Below are 17,414 nucleotides of genomic sequence, written 5' to 3'. Positions count from 1 at the left end.
AAGTAGCTAGGATTACAGGTGCCCGCCACCACGCCTTGCTAAATTTTTTTTGTATTTTTAGTAGAGATGGGGTTTCACCATGTTGGTTGGCCAGGCTGGTCTCAAACTCCTGACCTCAGGTGATCCGCCTGCCTCGGCCTTCCAAAGTGCTGGGATTACAGGCGGGAGCCACCATGACTGCCCAATTTACTTTTAATTAATTTAAATAGTTACATGTGACTAGTGGCTACCAGACTGGACAACACAGGCCAGCCCCTGCCATCTCCCTCAGGGCCTTGGCCTTCTGCCCTCTTCCCCAACCAAGACCTATCATTTAGATTTTATAAGACTGGAACTTCCCCTTCTGCCCTCCCTTCTTTCTCCAGACACACCCGCTTTTGCACTTTCTGCCCCCTTCCCTTCCAAGTGAGCAGAAAAGGGTCCCTCCTCTGTATTCAGCCTCACCACCCAGCCCAGAGGCTGCCCAGCAGAAGCCACCTCCATTCTCCTACCCCTACATCTGTCCCCCTCTTCTGCCTCCTCCTGGCCCAGGTTCCCCAGCAGCTCTGCCCCTCTCCCCTCACTGCAACCCTTCCAGAAAGACCAGTCCACACTTCCCTCTGCAATTGGCCTCCACCCCAACCACTTCTCCTAGGTGCCCTTGCCAAGGTCACTGGCAGTGTCCTGGTTGCCAAGTCTAAGCAGACACTTGGGCCCCATATCCTGCTTGGCCTGACAGCTTCTCACATTGTTGTCCAAGCCTTCCTTGTCGAAAGATTTCCTTCCAGCAGCTCCTAGGACACACCCTTTCCTGACTTCCCAGCCTGTCTGGCGTGCAAGGAAAAGACAGGTTTCAATTGCAGCTCTGCCACAGTTCACTGTGTGTCCTTGGGGGAAGTGGCTTAACTCTCCAAGCCTCCTCTGTGAGTCAAGGATAATAACAACTTTTTTTTTTTTTTAAATAGAGACAGTTTCACTATGTGGACCAGGCTGTTCTCAAACTCCTGGGCTCAAATGATACGCCCCACCTCAGCCTTCCAAAGTGCTGGGATTACCGGCATGAGCTACTGCACCCGGACAATAATAGCTTTTAGTAGGGTTGAGGAAAGACCTGTAAACAGCACCTGGCATACAGTCGAGCTCTGCCCCTCGATCTATCCACCCTCTCAATGGTGGAGTCCACTAGTTGTTCTGGATATCTGTTCTCCCAGTAGCAATTCAGTCCTTGGTTCTTGGTTGGGCATGTGGCTGCCCAGAATGGAAGCTGCATTTCCCAGCTTTCTCTTGCAGCTGGGTCTGGTCATGTTAAGTAAGCTCAAGCAGTGTATGTGAAAGTGCCATGTGGCAACTTCTGGGAACTTTCCTGAAAAGAGAGCTGGTGCAGACCCTCTGCCCTCTTCTTCATCCTTTTCTCCACTCCACTGCCTGGAATGCGTTATGTGATTGCTGGAGCTCTAGCTGCTATCCTGAACCATGAGGTCAAAAGCCACACTCAAGTTGCTGGAATTATTCATTCAACAACATCCATTGAGCACCTGTGCCATGCGACAGGCTGTGTGCTGGACGAATCAGGCACAGTGCTTGCCTATCCAGGAGCTCCCAGTCCCAATGAGGAACCAGCAGGTAAACGGATGCCAGGTACAAGGAAGTACCTGGGTGGGGCCACTAACCCATGCTAGAAGTGGGGAGGTCATGGAGAAGGTTTCCAGGCAGAAGTAGGATTGAATTGAACCCTGAAAGACGAGTAGGCGTTAAACAGGCAGGTGGCTGGGAGTAAGGTTATACAGGGCTTGATTAGACCTATTCTCAGGGTGAGCCATAGAAAATGCCTCTCGGTGGACTTGTGTTCCTGAAAACTTGCTCTGGGTGCCAGGTAGAGAAAGGCTAGTAGGAGGTGAGACTGGATGGGGCTGGAGGCCAGGCAGGAGGCTGCTGCAGCAATCAGGGACAAGATGGTGGTAGCCTGAGCTAAGGGAGGGGAAGTGGGGTGGAGAGGAGTGGGCCGATTCCAGGAATAGTTAAGTGGCAGTATGGCAGGGCCTGGAGATGGACTGGTTGGAGCAGGAAACAGGGAGGCAGCAGGTGACTCCCAGGCTCCTGGCTCCACTTCGAGACAGGGACGCAGGAGGTTAGATTTGGGGGAAGGATATGGGGCAAGTGGTGGTGCCAGAGGATTCACACGCGGAGGCGTTAGGGGAAGAGGTGGGGGCAGAGTCCCCAGGAACAGCCACAGCGAAGGTCACCTCACTGTCCTGCTGAGTTCCCTCCACTCCCTCGGCCCTCGCTAGGCCATTCCTGTTGCCGGCTCACCGAGCAAGCACTTCACTCTGTGCTAAGCTCCCTCTCGGCCTCTCTGCCCCCGCCCCGCAGAAGCTACACTCCTGGGCCTGCCATTCAAGGCCTTCCTCCCCGGGCCTCGCCCCTCCCTCGCACGCACCGCGCCTCGCCCGGGAGGGAGGGGCGCTCTGGCTCCTGCAGGCCGGGATGGGGGCGCAAAGGGTTTGGCGGGGAAGCACGGTCCCCTGCAGGCCCAGGAGAAGGGCCCACGCCGCGGCCGGGAGGGACTTCGGGGACCCGAGAACGCCGGGGGCGTGGCGAGGTCGGCCCCGCCGCAGGGGAGGGAGAGCCCCTACCGCACCGCCCACCGCGGTCCCTTAGTCCAGGAGGGGGCGGGAGTCCCGGGCTCCGATTGGGCGGCGCTGGCGGGGCCGTTCGCTCCGACCAATGAGCTCCGGCCGGGCGCGGCGGTGGGCGGGGCAGCGAGCGCTGCCCGGAGCCGCGGCGCCCGCGGGCTGAGCTCGGCGATCTGGGCCCAAGCGAGGCGGTGGGGCGGGGCGGGGCGGGGCGGGGCGGGGCAGGGCGCGCAGCGGGAGCGAGCGGGGCCGCCCGCCGGGCCGCGGAGACTGTCGCCCGGCGCCCAGGTAGGGATCGGCGGGGCGGGGACGCGGGCTAGGAGCAGGAGGACGAACGCCTTAACACCTGCCCCGAGCCTGCAAGGGAGAGGCGGGGGGGTCTGCCAGGCCGCGTCTACGAGGGAGCTGGGATCTGGTCAGGGCGGGGATCCTTCCCCTTCTGTCTGCGGGGCCGGGTCTGCGGGGTGCCTCGCGGAGTCTGCTCGGGTCTGCGCCGGCCGCCGGGACCGCATCGCCGCGGGTGCCCCGCCGTTTGCGTTCTTCCCCGCTTATGTCTGCGGACCGCATCCATCCCCGGTGCACCGTCCCCCGCGCCCGGCTCCTGGTGGAGGCCGCGTCTGTGCGGAGTGGGCCCGGCCCGGGGCACCCACGTGCGGTTCTCCGCGGAGCGCTCCTCCCACGGCCCTCCGGAGCGTCTTCCTGCAGGAGCCGGGGGCGGGGTGGGAGATGAATGGGGCGGCGGCGGCGCGCGGCTCAGGCTGCGCAGGGTCCTGCCTTGGCTGGGGCGAGAGGGGGCGGCAGAGGCGGGCGCTGCGGCTTCGGGGCCCGGGAGGCGCAGGGCTGGTGGCTGGGGGGGTGTCCACGTGCGCAGGGACCTGCGTGTGCTGTTTGAGGGCGGGTGTGCGTGTGTCACGTGGACGCGGGAGTGTGCCTGTGTCTGCGTGGGGGGTGCAGGACAGGATGGAGTGGTGTGTGAGGGCGGGTCACGCGGACACGGGCGTGTGCCTGTCAGGGGAGGGGGTGTGCTCGTCTTGGCGTTGCAGGGCTGTGCAGAGAAGGCTGTGTCACAGGCCACAGGACCGGGCCTTGGTGGTGTCCGCAGGGCGGGCACAGGAGTGTGGGAGGGGCACACAGCCTGTGCGCGCTGGAGGATCCCAGGGAAGTGGCACTGGCCTCCCCAAGCCCTGCCCTCTTTCCTCCAGTACATACAAATTGACCCCCCACTGCGTCCCAGGCGCACACACTCTGGGGACCCTTCGCCTCTTCCTCGGTCTCCCACCGTCAGTCCTCACAGCAGCCATGGGAGTCGTTTTAAACCTCACCTAACCGAGGCACTCCCCTGCTCACAACCTCCCCCTGGCTTTGGGGGCCTCCTGGGCTCTGTCCACCAAGCTCTCCCCACCCCCAAACCAAGCCCGGAGTCCCAGCCAGGAAATGACTCTCCTATATGCACAGTGCAAACTTCCATCCTCGCCTCATCCTGAAATCCTGCTCAGTGCTCAGAAGAGAGCTCAGGTGCCACCTCCTCTAGGAAGCCATCCCTGAGGCCAGCACAATGAGTGAGGGGGCTTTCTCTCCAGATGTAACTCCTCTTGCTATCAGGTGCCTCTTATGTGGGGAAGACTCCACTCCAGCCACGTCAGCCTCCCTGCTGTTCTTCATACTGAGCAAGAACTGTCCCCTCATGGCGTTTGCACCTGCTGGTCCCTGCGCCTGAAATGCTCTTCCCCAGATAGCTACACTGCCTACTGCCCCTTCCTTCCTTCAGGTGTCTGCTCCAATCCTGCTCCCAAAAGGCCGTCCTCAACTACACTATCAGCAGCATCTCCCAGCCCCTTTCTCTTGATCCTTCTTACTCTGCTGTATTTTTCTTCCTAGTATGTACCACTTGACATATCATATCTGAATCACTGGCTTTCTTGTTTGTTGCTTCTTGCCCCCACGAGAAATTAAACTGTATGAGAGCAGAGACTTGGTCTTTTTGGTTCACTGCTGTATCTCCCCACACAGGCTTGCACAGAGTCTGGCAGACAGCAGGTGCTCCGTGACTATTTGTGCTTGCATCCCAGGCGTCCATGTCCCTGGCTGCTCCCTAGCCTGTGACCCCCCCCCCCACCTTGCCCCCAGTCTGAGGCCACTTCTGCTCCTCTATCCATGACATTCCAAGTTCCTGGAAGGCCAGGTCTGGGAGAACTATAACCACATTTGCATGTTGGAAATCCCTCCAGCAGCTGGTGTGGAGGATGGGGTAGGGTGGGGTGGAGGTGTTAGCCTGGAATCAGGGAAGACCCACATGGTGGGAAACGAAGCAGTGGGTAGAATCTGGACTTCTAAGGGGTTTGACTTGGTGAGCTCACCCAGCCGGTAGTGGGGAGATCAGGGAGGGCTCTCAGAAGAGGTGATGTCTGAGCTGTCCTCCAGGCAGCAGAGGAGAGGGAGGTGTGATCCTGGCAGAAGGCACAGCTTGTACTGAGGCCTGGCAGCAGAACAGTGTATGCAATTTGGGAAGCTGTGGTGTGGCTGCAGTGGAGAGTAAGTGTGGGGTTGTGGGGAGCAAGGGTGGGCAACAGGGAAAGGACGAGTGACAAGGAGGGCTCCCGGATTGCTGACCTGGGTCAGGAAAGAATGGGGAGGGTGTGGTACCCGTCTCGCAATGGAGACAGAGGAGGACGAGCAGGTTTGGGGAAGATGCTGAGTTGAATCTGGGGCCTGTTGGATCTGAGCTGCTCGGGAACATGGACGGGGAGGCGGCAGCTAGCTGGAAAGAGTGGGGCTGGAGGCACAGACCTGGTGTGGAGGATGAGGAGGGGCAGAGGATGAGGCCTGGAGACCATCAGCCTCCGTGGGTGGGCCAGGACGATGCGCTGGGGGTAGCTGTGCTGAGTCAGGCAACAGCCCGTATTGGTGCTTGGGGGCTCCCCAGGGATGGTGGGAGCGGGCGTCCTCACAGCAGGAGTCGTCAAGCATGACTTGGCACCAGACGCCTGGGCCTCCCTCAAGGGGACTGAGTCATCCCGGGTGGGGGCGGGAGCTGCGGAGGGCACCCGTTGCCAGGGCCATCCAGATACTCGTCAGGATCATAAACACGGCTCCAGTGAGGCAGCCCAGGGATGTGAGGACCACCTTATGTGTCTGGCCTGGGTGGCTGCCACCTCTGCGCCTTTCCCTTCTGTTCGGTCCTCTGCTGGTCAGGGCTGTCCATCCCCTCGCCTGGACGTAGCTGGTCCCCTGCCTTGGCTTGGCACTGGGGTTCACAGCGGCCTTCCAGGGCTCAGAATGAGGCCTGACCAGGGCCTGAAGCCCTCCCAGGTGGAGCTACTCGAACCCGCGTGGATGGCAGCGGGGTCTGCCTGCTCTGGGGCTCCTTTGAGGGATGCAGCTGGATGGGGCATGTCCTGTGGAAGAAGCCAGGCCAAGTGGGCGTCTGGAGCCAGGGGCCCACATTCCTTGGGAGTGGCCAGACGCTTGGGGGGTGGGGCACAGCCTGGGAGGAGAAACCTGGGTGGGGGATATGTGCCAGGCCATCTTGGAGCTGGGGGCAGAGGTGGGGTTGGACCTTGTACATCAAGGCTCTCTTGGACGCTTCTAGACACAGCCACATCCCAGCCCCACAGTGCCGTGGCACAAACTACTCCTGTGTCCACACCTCATTCTGTTCCTTCCATCACCCTGGGAGTTGGCAGGACGGTGGCCTTCTGCTTGATGCACGTGTTAGGAAACAGAGGCTCCAAGAGGCTCGATGACTTGTCCGAGGCAGCAGATCCCCAGTCTCGGGGGACAGGATTGCAGTAGTTTTTCCCAATGAGGGAGGGCTTGAGTCTGGCTGTTCACGGCCGCAGGACTAAGCCAGTGCCCATGCCCGCAGGAATCCTTTGCTGTACCATGGGCCTGGGTCCCAGCCTGTCTGTCCATCTTTCTGTTTGCCCACATGGCCCTAGTTATCCACCGAATTAAGTTTCTACAGAGTATCTACTAAGGCCTGAGCTTGGGAAGGGCCTTGAGACACCCCCTGTGTGAGCCTCCAGATGGGCCTGGGTTTCCGCCCGGGGCACAGAATCCAGCCCAGCAGGCAGTGCCAGGCTGGTGGGACCAGTGACTATGGGGAAAAGTCCAGATATGAGCTCTGGGATCAGGCTCCCAGGGCCCCCAGGGGCGCGGACCACCCCCCTACCCTGGGCATAGGTACACGGAGACCTGCAGGCACACACGCGCATAAACACACCTGCACACACACACATCACACCGAGGCTTTCATCTCCATGCAGTGCGCTCCTGTGTGGGGACCCACAACACACACACACACACACACACACACACACACACACGCCACCACCCTGGTCCACAGCCTGCGCACACATATTCCCTCCTGTGGGGACACACGCCCTCACACACGCGGCCGGGACGCCAGGCCCTGTCTCCCGGACACGCGGCAGGAACCTCGGGCCTCCCCGGCCGGCCGCCTCCCTCGCAGACGCGCTTAGTCACCTGAATTTGATCCAGGCGGGAGGGAGGGATGGGGAGCCTGACGTCAGCCCTCGCAGCCGCCTTCCGCCCGCCCGCGCATCCATCTGGGCCTCAGCGTGTCCCGAGCAATCACAACAGCGGCCGCACAACAACAACTCACTTTTACGGCCTCCCTAGTGGCGGGCCCTGTTCTGAGTGCCTTACGGGCGTTCCCTCCTCAGCATCTCACCACGTGCGGTGAGGTGAGACCCACTAGAACCCCATCTTGCGGGCGAGGAAAACCCAAGGCACAGAGGCGAAGCCACCTGCTCACGGGCTCCCAGCCAGGAAAGGGTGCAGCCTGGCTGCCTGGCTTCAGAGCCTGGGCGCCAAACCGGGTAACAGGGCTCAGGCTGGAACAGGAAACCTTCTGCCCCGACTTGCTGGGTGACCCCGGGCCCATCCCCACCCGCTGGGCCTCCCTCTACCTATCTAAGAAAAGCAGGGAAAGGTGTTCAAGGGTAAAGGAGGATGGCGTCTTGCTGGAATGGCAACCTTAAGGAAATATGCAAATTTTATGGGCCCGGGCAGCCTGTGGCTTCTGCCTGTGGCGGCTCTGAGTCCCGTAGTCCCTGCCTAGGGCCGAAAAGCAGGAGCTCCTGACTCTGGAGTTCATTCTGTTATATGTGCTGGGGCCTGAGGCTTGCTGGGGTTGCCTCTCTGAGGCTGCTTTCTCATCTGTCTAATGGGGACAGGGCTGTAACGATCACTATGGCAACCACTCATTTATTCAACAAATATTTATCGAGTTCCTATCACATGCCAGGCACTGATGATCTTTTGGAGACAAGGCAGATGAGCATCCTAATCTCATGAAACTTACATTCGGGAGGGAAAAACAAGGCATGTGGAGTGAGGGGAAGGGGCGGAGGGGTGGGCCACCTGCTGGGAGGAGCCTGGCGGGGCCTGGAGGGTGTTCCCAGCTTTGGCTTCCTCCTTCCTATGCTGTCTGGTTTCCAAGCTCTCCCCGAAGCTCCAGCCCCATTCACTGTCCCTCTCACCTCCTCCAGGGAGGCCTCCCTATGCCACAGCCTCTCACCTCCTCCGGGGAGGCGTCCTTATGCCACAGCCCCACTCCCTGTCCCCTCTCACCTCCTCCAGGGAGGCCTCCCTGTGCCACAGCCCCACTCACTGTCTCCTCTCACCTCCTCCAGGCAGGCCTCCTTGTGCCACAGCCGCACTCACTGTCTCCTGCCCTCTCTTCCAGGGAGGCCTCCCTGATACTCTAGCCTCACTCAGCCTCCTCACCTCCTTCACCTCCTCCAGGGAGGCCTCCTTGATGTTCCAGCCTCACTAACTCCCTCTCACTCCTCTGGGTCCAGCTTCCATGCCTTTTCCTGTTCCTAGTGTGGAGCCTCCTCTCTTCCTTTCTCCATGTCAGCACCAGCCCCACCGCCTCCAGGCTTCCACTCATTCAACACACTGCGTACCGGGCACAGGGGGTCTGGACCTCACCCTTACCCTCAGTCTACCTCCAAACCCTGCTGTGAGCCTGGGAAATATGGGAAGGCAGGGAATCCACAGGACAAGTCGGGAGACTGGGGCTCAGAGTCGGGAAGGAGCTGGTCTAGGGCCCCTGGTGGGTCAGCAGGCAGGACTGGAACCCAGCCCTGGCTCCTCAGTGGCCGGTGGACTCCAGCCAGCCCTGCCTCGCTGACATCTGTCAAAGCAAGGGGATGGGGAACGAGCGGTAGAGCAGGCGCTTCACCATGCGTACTCTGGGTCTCCCTGAGACCCATGTTCTCAGTTACTGTGTGGGTTCGGAGGAAGTTACCAGCAGACAGGAAGGATGGAGGGTCAGGAGTTCACTCACTTCCCTCTCCTGAGAACATGCAGAGTCCAGCGCAAGCAGGGGGAAGGGCATCAGGTTGGGCATGGCCAGCGCTCTACAAGCCTGGGACAGAGATGGGGGTCTCAGGCTGAGTGTCAGGGTTCAGTCCGGGGTCAGGATGTAGCCCAGGGTCATGGCTGAAGGTGAGGGCTGGGGGTCACCTCCCTGATGTTTCAGCCGCCACACAGTGAGTTTGAGAACATGAGTCTCAGGGGATGTCATGCCCCTGTTTCACCCCTCATTCCCCTCATTCCCATCCCCTTGCTTTTTTTTGAAACCGAGTCTTGCTCCGTCACCCAGGCTGGAGTGTAGTGGCGTGATCTTGGCTCACTGCAACCTCCACCTCCCGAGTTCACACGATTCTCCTGCCTCAGCCTCCCGAGTAGATGGGATTTCAGGTGCACGCCACCATGCCTGGCTAATTTTTGTATTTTTAATAGAGACAGTTTTGCCATGTTAGCCAGGCTAGTCTCGAACTTCTGACCTCAGGTGATCCACCTGCCTCAGCCTCCCAAAGTGCTGGGATTACAGGTGTGAGCCACCATGTGGGGCCCATCCCCTTGTTTTGACAGACATCAATGAGGCAGGGCTGGCTGGAGTCGGGAGCCCCAGGGAAGTCTTCCTGGAAGCGGTGAGAGGGATGGGGGTAGGAGGCTGAAACATCAAGGAGGGCTCCCTGGAGGAGGCAGGTGGGTCTGAAGCATCAGCAAGGCTTCTGAGTTACTAGTGCCTAGCTCAGCTTCCAGGAGGCAGTGTTGGAGTGCTCTGCTATCAAGGGTTGGGACTCATGACTCGCAGGGCTGCATGCTGTGCTGGGGCTGAGCTGACCCTGGGCTCTGCCCCTTCCAGTGCTGCTGGGCCTCCAGGCTTCTGCCCCGTCTGTCCTGATTCCAGAATATCAGATTCTCTCTGCTTCCCTGTGAAGCCAGCAGGCAGAATTGACTGCCTCTGTTACCGGCAGGGATACTGAGGCCTAGAGGGCTGGCATGCAGCAGAACCGATGTGAATTCATTCAGGTCATAGGGACAGACTTGAGTTTGGGTGTTGGCAATCCTGGTAGAGGGAACAGCCAGGGCAAAGGCACGGAGGTGGGACCCACAGGGCTGTGGCTGCCTTACCTGGTAGCCAGCCTGACACCCAGGAGTGAAGCCTTCTCTGCCTTCTTTTCTCAGGTTCCCAACAAGGCTACGCAGAAGACCCCCCTTGACTGAAGCAATGGAGGGGGGTCCAGCTGTCTGCTGCCAGGATCCTCGGGCAGAGCTGGTAGAACGGGTGGCAGCCATCGATGTGACTCACTTGGAGGAGGCAGATGGTGGCCCAGAGCCTACTAGAAACGGTGTGGACCCTCCACCACGGGCCAGAGCTGCCTCTGTGATCCCTGGCAGTACTTCAAGACTGCTCCCAGCCCGGCCTAGCCTCTCAGCCAGGAAGCTTTCCCTACAGGAGCGGCCAGCAGGAAGCTATCTGGAGGCGCAGGCTGGGCCTTATGCCACGGGGCCTGCCAGCCACATCTCCCCCCGGGCCTGGCGGAGGCCCACCATCGAGTCCCACCACGTGGCCATCTCAGATGCAGAGGTTGGTGGGGCAGAACGAGGGGTTGTTCATGAGCCCCTCAGTAGTCTGCAGTGAAGACTCTTTCCTGCCCCTGTCTGTGCCACATGGCTATCTAGCTTTGGTTTGCATACCCTCAGAGCTGGGGAGATCACTACCTAACAATATAGCTTCTTCCCAACCAGGGGAGCTCCAGCTGAGCCAAAGGCTGCCTTCCCTAAGTCCTGCTATTCCCACTCCCAGCCCAGGCCTAGGAAATAGGTCTCTCCCTGGTCCCCTATGTAGTCTTCTTAGAGATGTGAAGATAGATGCTGTGTCCCCCTTCCCCCCTAACTCTTCTCCAGCTTGCACCCCTTGCCTCTAATTCTGCCTCTTAGAGTCTGCTGTGACTCAGAAGCGGCCAGCCTGTCTCCAGCCTCTGGGCTTCTGCTGGAGTTCTTGCCATTTAGGTCTGAAAGTGAACTCAGGTTCCAAGCAGTCTACAGATGTCAGGGGCTGAGCTTTCTGTGCCTGAACCCAGGCTCTCAGCCTCTGTGCCCAGGGCTCCTCATCTTGTTCTTGGAGTCTAGACCTTCTCATTCAGCTGCTTCTGGAAATAGTTGCTCATGGGTTTCTCATGGATTAGGGTCTTCCAGACTCCAGAATCCAGACAGGAATTAGCGTTTTCCCTTCACCACTGCTTCTGGGGAACAAGGCACAGCCATGGCGTCACCATCCATGTTTTCAAACATGAGCCACGTCTTCTCGTCACATACGGGGGCGATGGCACCACCAACTTCCCCATCCAAACTCAAAAGCTTGGTGAGACCTGGGGGTCCGGGAATGAGGAGCCTATGGCCAGAATTGGACCCTGAACTGGCTTTGAGGTAGGAGCAGTGCTGCCTCTGGACCCAGCTCCACCTGGTGCTCACTTTTCCCCCACAGGACTGCGTGCAGCTGAACCAGTACAAGCTGCAGAGTGAGATTGGCAAGGTAGGAGTGGGCAGGCCGAGAGCAGTGGGGCCTTCGGGATTCTCTGTTTGGCGCTGTTCCTTCTCTCCTGTGGGAGGGAACGGGAGGCAGAGCCAGGCAAGTCCTAGCCTGGAGGTGAGGACAGTTTCGTGCCCTGTGGGAAGTACCCAGGTACCCAGGGGGAGGGTGGAAGATGGCTCCTGATTCCCGACTCTCTGAGTTCTTGACAGTGGACAAGGAGGGACTGAGGGAGGCATGGAGCCATGTGGAGCCAAGCAGGGGCAGTTACCAGGGCGCAGGAGTCCCCTCCCCATCTGCTACAATATTTGCCCGTGAGCCAGCTGGTGGTGGGTAGTGCAGATGGGGTGCAGGAGAGACCAGAGCTGCTCGGCTCCCCACCTCCTGAGCTGGTCCTGGGAGGGGTTGCCCTGTCCAGGTGGGGCTGACTGATGCCTGTCTGCAGGGTGCCTACGGTGTGGTGAGGCTGGCCTACAACGAAAGTGAAGACAGACACTATGTGAGTCTGGGGATACGAGGGAGGTGTTGCCCAAGCCAGGCCCTGGAAGCCTGAGGGGTGGGGCAGGAGTTGTGCTTAGGAGATAGAGGACAGGGCTGCCTGAGAGTGAGCTCCCTGTCCCTAGGGGTATGCAAAGGAATGAGCTTCCTAACCCTGGGGATATGCAAGCAGAGACGGGAGTCCTCTGAGGGGAAAGCTCCAGAAAGGCTTGCTGGGGGAATAAGGGGAAGGGCTAGGCTCAGATATGGCCACCCCCAACCCCGCTTAACACTTACCTGGGCCACACCCTCAGGGCCAGTAGCAGATGTCCAGTGTGCCTCTCCGGACCTCAGTCCACATGTACCAGCCTGTTCTAGCCCCTGGTGGCTGCACACTAGTGACATTTCTGTCCCTCCTTCCTTAGGCAATGAAAGTCCTTTCCAAAAAGAAGTTACTGAAGCAGTATGGCTTTCCACGTATGTATCTTCTGGTCCTGTCCCTGGGAGCTCCTAGCCTGGGAGGCAGAGGAGGAGACCTCGATCCTGAGCTAGTTTTGGCTAGGAATGGGGTAGAGAGGGAGACAGCGTGAGCAGAGGCCTGGGGACAGAATGTGCCCTGTGGGTTGGGACAAGACCATGGGCATGCAAGACTCTTGCTTGAGACTGGTTTGGGGGCCACGGTGAGGCCCAGCCACCTGGAACAGGTGTTTGAGTTCTCTTCCTGGTCACAGGTCGCCCTCCCCCGAGAGGGTCCCAGGCTGCCCAGGGAGGACCAGCCAAGCAGCTGCTGCCCCTGGAGCGGGTGTACCAGGAGATTGCCATCCTGAAGAAGCTGGACCACGTGAATGTGGTCAAACTGATCGAGGTAGGGGGTGGTGGTGAGCAGGTGGGAACCAGCACCTGAGTCTCATGGGAGCCGCTTCTGGTGCTGGGGAGCCGCTAGCACAGACCCAGGGATCTTGCCCAGGGAGCAGATGTGGCTGAGGCCTCTGAGGACAGGGCCAGACTTGGGGTGGGGCTGCAGGAAGGCTTTGGGGGCCCAGCCTGGTCAGGGATGTTCCCAAGTTCCCATGGAGGGTGAGGGGCTGCCCCAGAGGCAAGAAGTGAGCCCCCCATTGCAGCTGGAGGGGAGGAAAGCTGGATGTCATGTGGCGGGCCAGGTTGGGGGTCGGTGACTTCTGAGGCCCCATCAGTCTGGCACCTGTACACTTCCTGCTTCATTGTCTGGGGTGGTTGCATGCATACTAAGGGTTCTGGGGCTGGCAAGGACCAGGAGGCCTGGGACCTCCAACCCCATGCCTCCTCAAGCCCCACCCCCATGTCTGCTCCCTCTGACCAGGTCCTGGATGACCCAGCTGAGGACAACCTCTATTTGGGTGAGTGACCTGGCTCATTCCCACAGCAGCTCACTCAGGGCTGGCCCAAGGGCTCCCTTGGGACATGTATGACCTTCAGGTGGGCGGTGTAAATGCACTGACCTCCTGGGGACAGAAGAAAAACACACGTTCTGAAGCCCCGGATTCCCTTGCCCAGCCCTGCAGAACCAGGCCCAGAATATCCAGTTAGATTCAACAAATATTGCCAAGCCCCACTCCCTGCTTCCCTCTGAGCAGCAAGACAGTGGATCCACGTGGGCTGTGTGCTCAGGTAGATGCAGGAAGCAGGCTGCATGGGTTCCCAGACACTGTAGCTCTGTGCCTCAGTTTTCCCACCTATAAAACAGGGATACTAGTGGTATCTACCTCATAGGGTTCATGTGAAGAGTAAATGAGTAATTATATGTAAAGCACATTCGTTATTATCCTTGTTAATAGTAATGTTATTATTTTAGTTCCTTGTGTCTGGTTCAGGGCTGGGCTTAGAGGAGGCCTCAGAAAATGGGGCAGAAGAAGAACTGGCTTAGGAATTAGAGGCTGAGGCTTTAGTCTCCACTCCCTACCCTACCTGCCTGTCTGCTATGACCTTTAGGAAAATTTCTGCCCCTTCTCTGTGCCTCAGTTTCCCCCTCTGTAAAAGGGCCCCATGCTGATGCTGATGGTTCTCACCTGGCACCTGAGGATCAGATGAGGCAGGTCCATAGCAGACCCCACTCTCATGCATTTATTTGCTCTCATATCCCAGGATCCCCTGTCCTGTCCCTGCCTCGAGTATGCCTGCATGCCTGCCCCCTCTCCTATCCTCCAGAACAGGGAGGGACCTTGGCATCGGCTGCTTTGCCAGCCAGCTACACCTTACCTTCTTGTCTTTTCTTTCAGTGTTTGACCTCCTGAGAAAGGGGTGAGTTCCCCGTCCTGATCAGGCAGGTCAATTCTCATCCAGGCCTTCCTTCCTTTCCCTCCCTGTGTCCCCAGCCCAGGGGTCAGCTACTCTAGGAGAAGTCAGAGACGGAGGCCCTGCCCTTAGGGGTAAATAAGAGACCAAGAGGACCATTCTTTGAAGGCTGATGGGGGTCAGTGAGGCTGAAATAGTCAGGGAGACCTCTGGAAAAGGGGATGGATTTTGACCCAGGCCTTGAAGAACTAGGAAGATATGGATGGAGGAGGGGGAAGAAAGGAGTGTTTTTTAGGTAAAAGTATATAGAGGTGGGACTCAACTCTTACCGGTATTCAAATCACAGAGGGTTTTTCAGCTTTCCAACAAGTCTGTGAATGGAGTGGGTGGGATTCCATTTGCTCCCATTTGTGAGAGGGAAAGCTGAGGACCAGAGAAGGTACGTGGCTTGCTCAAGGTCACACAGCAAGTCACTGATGGAGCCCAGGCTTCCACATGTCTGCCCTATGCAGCTTTTCAGGGTATTTACAGAGCAGATGACATGGAGTAACGAGCACGGGGCTGGGTGGTCCGGGACCCTCACTGCCAAGGCTTGAATGCAGGCTGTGGCTTGTCTCTTTGCCTGGGCGGCTCCCTACAGACCAATCTGGGAAGAGGGGCAGGGAGTGGTGTCCCTTTAAGACTTGGAGGCTTTCAAATGTTTTGACCTCTATCCAAAACAAGAAATATATATTTCTATTGCTATCCATATCTGTAACTGAAACCAAAATTTTACAAAGCAGCATATATCTTTACTACATGCAATATATTCTAATATATTCTACTTATTTAGGAAAAAAAAAAGCAGTTGCCACCCACTAAATTGATTTCATGATCCTCTCTTGGGTCTGGATCTACGGTTTGAAACAGTGCTCTAAATGGCATCTTTGCAATTGATTATAGACAATTAAGTACTTAGAAGAAGGAATATCAAGCCAATCAGAAATTAAGAGAAAGCTGATTTGAAATTATGATTGAAATGGGATATGTATGAGTATGTGTGCTTTAAATTTTTTATTATGTAGCAGAAAAAGCTAATATCTTGAGTTGTAGGGACTCATGTGGGCACAGGTTTCCCGGGACGTCCCGACCGCCTGAATGGCCGGGTCCCCTGATTTCGGCTGAATGCCCCTCCCCGCATCCTTCTCCATAGGCCCGTCATGGAAGTGCCCTGTGACAAGCCCTTCTCGGAGGAGCAAGCTCGCCTCTACCTGCGGGACGTCATCCTGGGCCTCGAGTACTGTGAGTGCGGGGCAGCTTGCCCACTGGGGCTGGGGCTAGGGGATCTGGCAGGCGGCAGAGCCCAGGCTGAGCAGGCTCTGAGCAGCTCCTGTCCGTCAGAGCTGGCCTGCCAATCAGCTTCAGTGGGAGGGGGGCATGCACGTGTGGGCGGGGCCAAAGGCCTCTTCGTGGGGTGGGGTGCGCGGTGGACTCCACTGGGCATGTGCGAGATCCTTCGTCGCGTCTGGTCCTGTGGGTCTGAGTCCTGGCTGTTCTGTATCTTTCTTCTGCTGAGTTCTTAGCCTAGCTTAGCGTTGCCACGGGGCTTCAAGAGATGTGGGAAGGAAGGGACTTATGTCCAGCTGCTGGGGAGAGTCTGTCCTGGCATGGGGCCGGGGCATGGTGGCAGGGTGGATTTACCTGTGAGGGGCCCTAGTCTGATAAGAGCTCAGGAGGATGATGTGAGCTTGGCCTCTGTCTCATTTCATTCATTAGCTGCATTCACTTGCCTGGGGGCATAGGGGTGAAAGACCCAGACCCGAGTTCACGGCCTAGTGGGAGGGACAGGAATCTAGGCAGGCAGATAATACAGCGTGGTGCCTGCCAAGGCTGGGGAGCCTAGAGGCTGTAGGAGTGCCGGGGGGCTGGGGAAGTCTCCCTGAAGAGGCTACTTATGATTCGGGTCCTGAGGGATGAGTAGAGTTCCCTGCTCAGGTTTTGAGGGATGGGCGTAGAAGACAATGTGCCTGGCATAGGCGTGTACTCTGAGTCTGGGGAGAAGTGGAGTCTGGCTGAAGCCTCCAGTGGGCAGAGGAGGGCCGTGGTTAGTGAAAGATGGTGCTGGAAACACTGTCCGGGCCACAGCATGAGGGCTGGGAATCCCTCCCCTGAGGTCTTTGCTGACTGCATCCTGCCAGCTCTGTGAGGCCCTGAGAGCTTTAAGCATGGGGAGGGGCGTGATGGGATTTGTGCCTGAGAAAGCTCTGTCTGGCAGCTGTGTGGTGGCTGGATTGGAGTGTGTCATCGGAGGGTGAGAGGCAGCCAGCTGGCCAGGGAGGAGGCTGTTTCTGCAGCCCAAGTGACAGATGGTGAGGCCTGGATTAAGGCAGTGGCAGCAGGATGGGGATAGGAAGGAGGTGGGGTGGTCAGCATGGAGTGACTTGCCGGTCTGGGGAGAGGAGAGCCCCTAGACACCTAGGGTCCTGGCCTCGGTTGGGGACCAGGGGAGATGCCCATCTCTAAAATCTTAGCTTGGGCCAGGCGCAGTGGCTCACGCCTGTAATCCCAGCACTTTGGGAGGCCGAGGTGGGTAGATCACCTGAGGTCAGGGGTTTGAGACCAGCCCGGCCAACATGGTAAAAGCCTGTCTCTACTACAAATACAAAAATTAGCCTTGTATGGTGGTGGGCACCTGTAATCCCAGCTACTCGGGAGGCTGAGGCAGGAGAATCGCTTGAACCTGGGAGGTGGAGGTTGCAGTGAGCCGAGATCATGCCATTGCACTCCAGCCTGGGTGACAAGAGTGAAAGTCCATCTCAAAATAAATAAATAAATGCATACATACATATATACATACATACATAAAAATAAAAAATAAAATCTTAGCTTGGTTTCTTGGGAGCATATTCTTTCCCTGGGGGAACAGGGTGGGGATCTGGCTGAGGTTTGACCTGCAGTGACAGAAACAGGACTGTCTTTATCCTGCTCGAGCCTCTCCTTTGCCTTCAGATTAAGACTCTCTTTGCACATATGGGGAAACTGAGGCACACAGAGGGGAGGGCTTTGCAGAAAATCCCTACCAAGGGCCTAGAGGCATGGGATGGGAAGGGGACATTTTACCCCGGTACAGTCAGTGGCAGGCACAATCCTGTACCAGCTTGGCTCCACCTCCTTCCTGTTGTGGTCCCTTCTTTCCCCTGAAGTCCTGTTGTCTGCTATCC

General features: G+C 58.0%; 1 protein-coding gene across 3 annotated transcripts in view; it reads left to right on the top strand.

Moving 5' to 3' along the window:
• The first annotated feature begins 2,835 nt into the window (after positions 1–2,835).
• CAMKK1 (calcium/calmodulin dependent protein kinase kinase 1) overlaps positions 2,836–17,414 on the top strand; it is a 32,155-nt gene continuing 17,576 nt past the window's right edge. The window contains exons 1-9 of one of the 3 annotated variants that reach the window (XM_016931223.4): positions 2,836–2,900; positions 10,119–10,521; positions 11,422–11,469; positions 11,912–11,965; positions 12,369–12,420; positions 12,675–12,808; positions 13,283–13,319; positions 14,199–14,220; positions 15,407–15,495. In XM_016931223.4, the coding sequence (XP_016786712.1) occupies positions 10,162–10,521; positions 11,422–11,469; positions 11,912–11,965; positions 12,369–12,420; positions 12,675–12,808; positions 13,283–13,319; positions 14,199–14,220; positions 15,407–15,495 (796 nt within the window). In that variant the 5' untranslated portion in view covers positions 2,836–2,900; positions 10,119–10,161. Of the gene's footprint in view, positions 2,901–5,040; positions 5,145–10,118; positions 10,522–11,421; positions 11,470–11,911; positions 11,966–12,368; positions 12,421–12,674; positions 12,809–13,282; positions 13,320–14,198; positions 14,221–15,406; positions 15,496–17,414 lie in introns of those variants that run through there. The other 2 variants (XM_063799503.1, XM_016931222.4) reach the window with 2 other exon arrangements.

The sequence above is a fragment of the Pan troglodytes genome, chromosome 19 (assembly GCF_028858775.2).
Source record: "Pan troglodytes isolate AG18354 chromosome 19, NHGRI_mPanTro3-v2.0_pri, whole genome shotgun sequence".
In the NCBI taxonomy this organism is placed as follows: Eukaryota; Metazoa; Chordata; class Mammalia; order Primates; family Hominidae; genus Pan; species Pan troglodytes.
Note: the sequence above shows the minus strand (reverse complement) of the source record. Positions and strands in the feature narration are given on the sequence as shown.